Source organism: Myotis brandtii, unplaced genomic scaffold (assembly GCF_000412655.1).
Source record: "Myotis brandtii unplaced genomic scaffold, ASM41265v1 scaffold686, whole genome shotgun sequence".
NCBI classification, from domain to species: domain Eukaryota; kingdom Metazoa; phylum Chordata; class Mammalia; order Chiroptera; family Vespertilionidae; genus Myotis; species Myotis brandtii.
This window is the reverse complement of record NW_005370683.1, coordinates 4,123,929-4,131,000: the sequence shown is the minus strand read 5'-3', so window position 1 is coordinate 4,131,000 and position 7,072 is coordinate 4,123,929. Positions and strand designations below refer to the sequence as shown.

At 33.8% G+C, this 7,072-nt stretch overlaps 1 protein-coding gene across 2 annotated transcripts in view; it reads left to right on the top strand.

Moving 5' to 3' along the window:
• Window positions 1-1,941, top strand: part of PUS7L (pseudouridylate synthase 7-like) — a 27,193-nt gene extending 25,252 nt beyond the window's left edge. For both annotated transcript variants that reach the window (XM_014529580.1, XM_005881699.2), the window contains exon 9: window positions 1,011-1,941. In XM_014529580.1, the coding sequence (XP_014385066.1) occupies window positions 1,011-1,337 (327 nt within the window). In that variant the 3' untranslated portion in view covers window positions 1,338-1,941. The remainder of the gene's footprint in view (window positions 1-1,010) is intronic.
• The last annotated feature ends 5,131 nt before the right edge of the window (window positions 1,942-7,072 follow it).

Genomic DNA, 7,072 nt, shown 5'->3' with positions numbered 1-7,072 from the left:
TCGGGAGGGCCCAGGCCGGGCTGGGGGGCCCCCCCCCCCCAGTGCAGAAATTTTTGTGCACCGGGCCTCTAGTATATATATATATATATACACACACACACACACACACACACAATAAAATGCACTCTCCTAAGTTTACATTTATATGAGTTTTCATAAATGTATACAGCCATATGACTACAACAACAATCAAGATAAAGAATAGTTTCATCTCTTCTCAAAATTTCCCTGTGCCCTTTGTAGTCAACCTCCATTCCCGGGCAACAACTCATCTACTTTCTATCCCTATGGTTTTGCCTTTTAAAAAATGTCATATAAATGGAATCATATAGTATATGGACTTTTGTGTCTGGCTTCTTTGAATTAGCCTAATGAATTTGCAACATTAATATTGTGTGGATTTGAGTTTTTTACCTTGTTTCTTTTTTGACTACCCTCTGGTACTGTTCAAGAAAAATGTCTAGAGGTCATCAGTAAAGGAGGAAAACCGCACAGAATGCAGTATCTACTCATAAGCGGCTGAGAAAATAAACATTACTTTTGCTGTCTGCTACTTGCTTTCATGTTTTTAAATTAGTAAGAGGGATGTGAAATTATCAACTAAAATACCAGTTGAGCAGTAGAGGTTATTCTTTGTGTTTCAGAAAGAATCTGCTTTTAGGATTGTATGACTGCACAGAGATTAAGTCTGTTGGTTAATTAAATGTACCTAAACTTCTTGTTCCATCTCTTCCACCTTAGCAGTGGTTTGTCTAGTAATATCTGACTTGAATTGGTTATCTTGTTTATTATGAATCCTTCTTGATTTTAGGTAGCTCTTTTCTTTGTCTGCTAGCATAAAAAATAAAGTAGTATAGTATTCAATAGTATGTTTTAGGCTGATTGTACGTTTATATTCTGAGACTGTTTTGACAGATCTAGGACCCAGTCATAAAAGTAAATTTAAAATTTGATCATATATTTTTCTGAAGGCTGTTTCATGTATCTTTTTACCCCCTTCTCTTGTGCAGGTGGTTCTTCCAGTGCTTGGATACAATGTTCAGTACCCAAAGAACAAAGTAGGGCTGTGGTACCAGGAAGTACTTAGCAGAGATGGACTACAGACATGTAGGTTTAAAGTACCTACTCTGAAACTGAATGTTCCAGGATGCTATAGAAAGATTTTGAAACAACCCCGTAATCTCTCATACCAACTAATAGAAGAACATGATATTGATGTCAAAGCAGAAGGTTCCCACATTGATGAAGCAACTTTATCTCTTTTGATTTCTTTTGATCTTGACGCTTCATGTTATGCTACTGTTTGTCTGAGGGAAATAATGAAGCATGACTTTTAAAACCAGTATCCTTGATATTCCATGTATCTGTCATTCTTCAAAGGAAAGGGAGCTAAAATTTGTTTGAGCATCTGCCATGTGCTAGGAGTTTTATAATTGTTATCTCCCTTAGTTAAGCAATATCCCAATAAAGTAGGAATTTGCTACTAACATTCCAGAAGACATATAAGCTAGTAAGTGTCAGGGTCTGAATTTAAGACTCCAAAGCCTGTGTTTCTTATCTATTATCTGACATTTCAGTGACCTTTATTGTGTTATAAAAGTTGCAATCTTTCTGGACTATGGAGAGCATATATAATGCTGTAAGATAACAGTTAAGAAAGAATGCTTTTAGAGTAATGTTTCTATCCTTTAGCTTCTTGCTTAGAATATAAATGAAACCAGATTCTAATGAAAGCATGTAGTTGGAGATAAAGATAGATGAATCATTTTGTTAACTGCTATTGTCATTCTTTCATATTTGAAATTACTGATCAGAAAAATATATCAGGGAAATGTAATCCCTCTATGATAGCTACCTCAGGGTAGTTTACCCTTTTATGAGATAAATAATCTTCAATGAAGATTGAAATAAATTTTTTATACAACTTCTTTATCTTGTCATGCATTGACCCACCCCTTTCCTCCTCCCCCCATCATCTAAGCATAGATTTTTAGAGTCAGGCAGATCTGGGCTGACTCCATGCCTGACACTTACTAGTGACTTTGAGTATGTTACTGATTTTTTTTTTTTCAGGCTCACTTAAAGAATCAAGATAGCACCAATCTCCTCAGCAACAAATAATTGGATTATCTCTACCTTTTATGTTGCTAGAGGAAGAAAACATTTGGCCCATTTAAAAATTTAAATATTTGTTAGGTTAACTATTTCACATCATACTAGTAAACCATTCCTAACCACTTTATATTAATAAATTAAATTTAGGGGGAAATAGGAAGATCCAAGCAGTCTCTAATTTCTGGTAACTTTATTTTATTTTTTTAAAAATATATTTTATTGATTTTTTACCGAGAGGAAGGGGAAGGAATAGAGAGTTAGAAACGTTGATGAGAGAGAAACATCAATAAGCTGCCTCCTGCACACCCCCTACTGGGGATGTGCCCGCAACCGAGGTACATGCCCTTGACCGGAATCGAACCCGGGACCCTTCAGTCTGCAGGCCGACGCTCTATCCACTGAGCCAAACTGGCTAGGGCTCTGGTAACTTTATATAATGAAATTTTAAAAAGCAGTATATATTATGTATCAGTAATGTGTCACTTCTATATACATCAAGTCAGTCAAACCATTTTGGGAATATTAGCAAAGAAAATAAAATGCAAAAGAAGGAAATGAGCTACATACAATGCAAAATTTGCTTATTGTAGCATTTTTATATATAATGAAAGAAATTAGAAATAGTTTGAAAGTCCAGCATTAGATAACAGAAGTAAAATGAGTTCTATCAGTTTGATGGCAAAACATGACAATTACTAAAAATGATGATGATAGTTTTAGTTATGAGAAAATGTTACCCTTTAAAAGCAGAACATATATTACAAATGCGGTACATACACTGAGTGCAACTTTTTCTAAGGAGAGACACGTTAGCATAGTGATTAAAAGCATACATAGTGGACACAAAATCCCCCAGTTTGAACCTTGGCTCAGCCACTTATAGCAGCATGGCCTTGGACAAGATATTTAAGTTTTATGTGCTTCAGCTTCAATATATATAAAGGGGGGATGGTAATAGTCTTACTTCTTAGGGTTATTGTGATGATTTGCTGAGTCAATATATGTAAAGCAGCTTAGAAAAGTGCCTGACACTTGTTATTAAATAAATGTCTACAGACCTAGATTGGAAAGGAACAACAAATAAAAATGAAAATGACATTCTGTTGAGATGATAGGGTTTTTGGATTTTTTTAAGGCTAAAAAGTTCTTGTTTTGTCATATATTTTAATAATAAGTCTAGGTGGGACACAAAAAGTGATGATTGTAGTTCCATGGATTTTAAAAATTGCCTCTATTTTAATGGCAATGATGATATATTAAATAGTAAAAATTTTAGAGAAAATGTTTTATTTTACTTTATTTGATGACAAATTATATAAATACATTAATAAATAAATTATGTCAATATAATCATAAAATGAATTATGTAAATTATTAAATCCCATTTTTCTTTTAAAATATTGAGTAGCAGCAATTAGAAAATGTGAAAGCATTAAAATGTGCTGTCATTGATATTCTTTTCTTTGCCTGTAGATGGCACTATAATTTTAGCTATCTTTCTTATTACTTTGGCCTTGTGTAAAGAAAGGGTCACTAGTTTCAAGCTATCGTAAAATGTATTCAGATACTGTACACGTGGATAATTATTTTGTATACCAATAACATTTGCCATGTTCACTTTTTTTTTAGTTTAAGACTTTTAAGATGTTTTGGACCAAATGATGACCAGGCTTTTAATGACCAGTTTTTCTGAGGCATTTTAGGCTTTCAGAAGGATGAATTTTAATTTTCAAAGTTGTATCTGAAACTGAGCCATAGTGCCTCAGGATTACTAAGGTAAAACAAATGGAGATCTTTTTATTTAGATTAAAACACTTGGATATTTGTGAATTATAATAAGCTGAAAGTCATATGTAACTTTTGATACAAATAGCATTTATTGAGTGTCTGTTGTGCCAAGCATTTCTCTCATTTTAATTCATGCACCCATGAGTTATATAGGTAGTGTTTTCCTGTTTTTGTAGATGAGAAAATACTGAGTGGTTTACTGACCTATCAAGGTCAAACAAGCTAGTAAGTATGTGGTTGAACTTAATTGTGCTTCCTAAATCAGCACTGTTTTCATCTACCTAACAGTTGCCTTCTGAAAATAAGTTTTTTGGTTAGTAACTTTCATTCCTACCAACTTGATATTACTTGCCATTTATTATTCGGTATATTGGAGTAGTGAGAAACAGGATTCCTTTTGAGATTCTGAGACCAAAATAAAAATAAAGAAGATTGATCCTTCAGGAAATTCCCAAATCATTTTGGTGTATTTTCCAGAATATCTTGGGACTTGTATCATAATCACAGGCAAAATCATTATAGGTAATAGGAAGTTATTTGAAATTTTAACTGGCACAATATGTCATTTAAAAAGTACATTGGAGAGAGTTGCTTTTTTCTCAATTCTCTTTCAGTTCTTTAACCAATCTTTCTGTTTAAGACAAGGAGAAAGCTGATTGATTCTGGTTAACATATGTCATTACCACTTGCTGATGTACTTTTTGAACAGACAGTGCAGGTTTCAGGCTCAGGAATACCGGCAGGCAACAATATCAGTCAGAATTTAATAAGATCGTTTTGTTTTATTGAATTTATTTTTCTAGTTATCTTTTTTTATTTATGGCAAATAATCCATATAAGTTTTCCACTTACATGATGTTTCTTTAAAAAATAAGCTTAATTTTAAAGAAAGGGAATCAATTTAAAGGCATTAAGGAAATACTAGTGTAGCTATAGCAGCAGCAGTACAAGAATGCTTGAAGTTTGGGAAATGCTGGCATAGATAGCTTCGAGAACCTGAACTCAGAGAGGAGCCCCACCACTGCATTAGTCTGTGGCTTTACCCACCCACTGAATTTCTCTATTGTGAATTCAGATTTGAAGTAATGTCAGTAATCATTTCTCAGTCCAGGACAGTATTGCATCAAACAAAATAATGGAAAATATACAAATTCAAGATTTTATGAACACACGTACTGATGATCACATGCCATGTCTTAAAATTTCACTGCTGAGCCTTTATTTTAGAAAATCTTATGACACACTAAGATCAGGGTCTGGCATCTAGTTAATTCTCAATGAATGTCAGCTAGTGCTCTCTGATGAAAAGTTTACAATTAAATGGTTAATGACTTTCCCTTGAGATCTGATCTTATTCTGTCTTAACATAAAGTAGTTATAATTCAGCACACTTTTTAGATTTATTTTATGGTTAGTGGAAATAGCTATTTCTAAACCTGGGAATTTAGCAGCTCATTCAAATTAATATCTTTAAGAAAGATCTAGGTCAGTGTTCCTCAGTATTTTCCACCTGGGAACTACCATTAAAGGACCAAAAAGAAAATGAAGCCCTGTCTCGAAATGCAGAGTTTTCTTGCATTAATATAAGGACAGTAAAAGAGGTTGGAGAAAAATATGGGGAGTAATAGGAAAATAGGACTTTTCATTTCCCTCCTATTTACTTCTGAAATGTTTGGCTTTTTAAACAAGAATACATTTGTGTATTAATTTTGCAATTAAAAACCTTGAAGAATCCTTAAGGTTCAGAGAGAGGGTCAGGTACAGCAATTGATGGATGATGCTTGCATTTTTTTCAGAATGCTTCCGGCTCAGGCCAACATATTGCCAGAGAGAGAGAGAGAGAGAGAGAGATTTGTGCATTGCACATTTCAATAGCATAACAATAGTTAACATAAATAGTGGAAATTTTCGTGCCTGTGCTATGGCTTTGCTTTCAGATTCAGAAAGATGCTTAGAGATAGCTTGATATCGCATGGTGCTGTTTTAATCTTTTTTTAAAAGCCCTCTGCTTTATGTATTTTAAATTTTTTTCTTTATTGATTAAAGTATTACATATGTGTCCTTATCCCCCCATTGCCCCCCTCCCCACTCATGCGCTCACCCCCCTGGTATCTGTGTCCATTGGTTAGGCTTATATGCTTGCATACAAGTCCTTTGGCTTTATGTATTTTTGATAAACCACAAAGCAATGTCAAATATATGACATAATAATCAACAAAAATTTGAGTGCCCCTAAGTGAAAGGCACTCTATAAAGACAAAAAAAATCAGATAATATCCCTGCCTTTAAGGGATTATAGTGTTATACCCTTTAAGCTATCATTTGATTTGAAATGCTGTCTACATAAAGAAAATACAGACTAAATGGCAAAGACAAAAAACAAGCAGCTTTCTTCCATTTCACTATGGCTCACTATATAACCAATAATGTTACTTGACCTCTCAGAACCTTATTCTGAATCCTTAAATGATACTTATATTAGCATTTCTAAGCGTCTGAGATCTCCTCTTAAAGTATGCTTTGAACTATTCAGTCTAAATGCTGCTTTCTAGAAGTTACTAGTTTAAAGAATGGGAAATGGTGTTAATGGAGTTAATCTTGTGTAATTTCAGTGTGGGTTGTCAGGAATACCTTTAAGTAAAGAAAATGACTCTAATCTTCTTAAGCAATTCGTTTTCTTAGCAACTGTGAGGCAGGAGCTAATTTACTTTGCCTGTGTACATAAACCCTGTCTTATTAAAGAAAAATTTTACTCCTGGAAAGAAGTCAGGATACCCATGAAATTATTTAAATTTAGACATATTGGAAAATACTACAAAATATAAGATATTACATTTTCTTTTCTGTTGTCAGTTTCTTTAATAAATATCAAATGCCAATGTAGAAATAAATCCCTGTTACAAGGAGGGAATTTTATCATGGAGTGAAAACAAGAGCTATTTGGTTGTTTTTAAAGGGAAGAGATCAAAGCTGGTCACTCCTTAACTGAGGGTGTTTGAGCAGCAGGATGGGGTGGGGAGTAGAGAGGGTTACGACTCAATTCTTGATGCTTCTATTCCAAGTCACCCTTTTGTGATAAGCCTTACTGGCATTTTTCTTAGACTGGTTAAGTCAAGATTCTGAATTTTTCACTACAACAGGGTTTTAATCTTTGCTGATTATTGTTTCC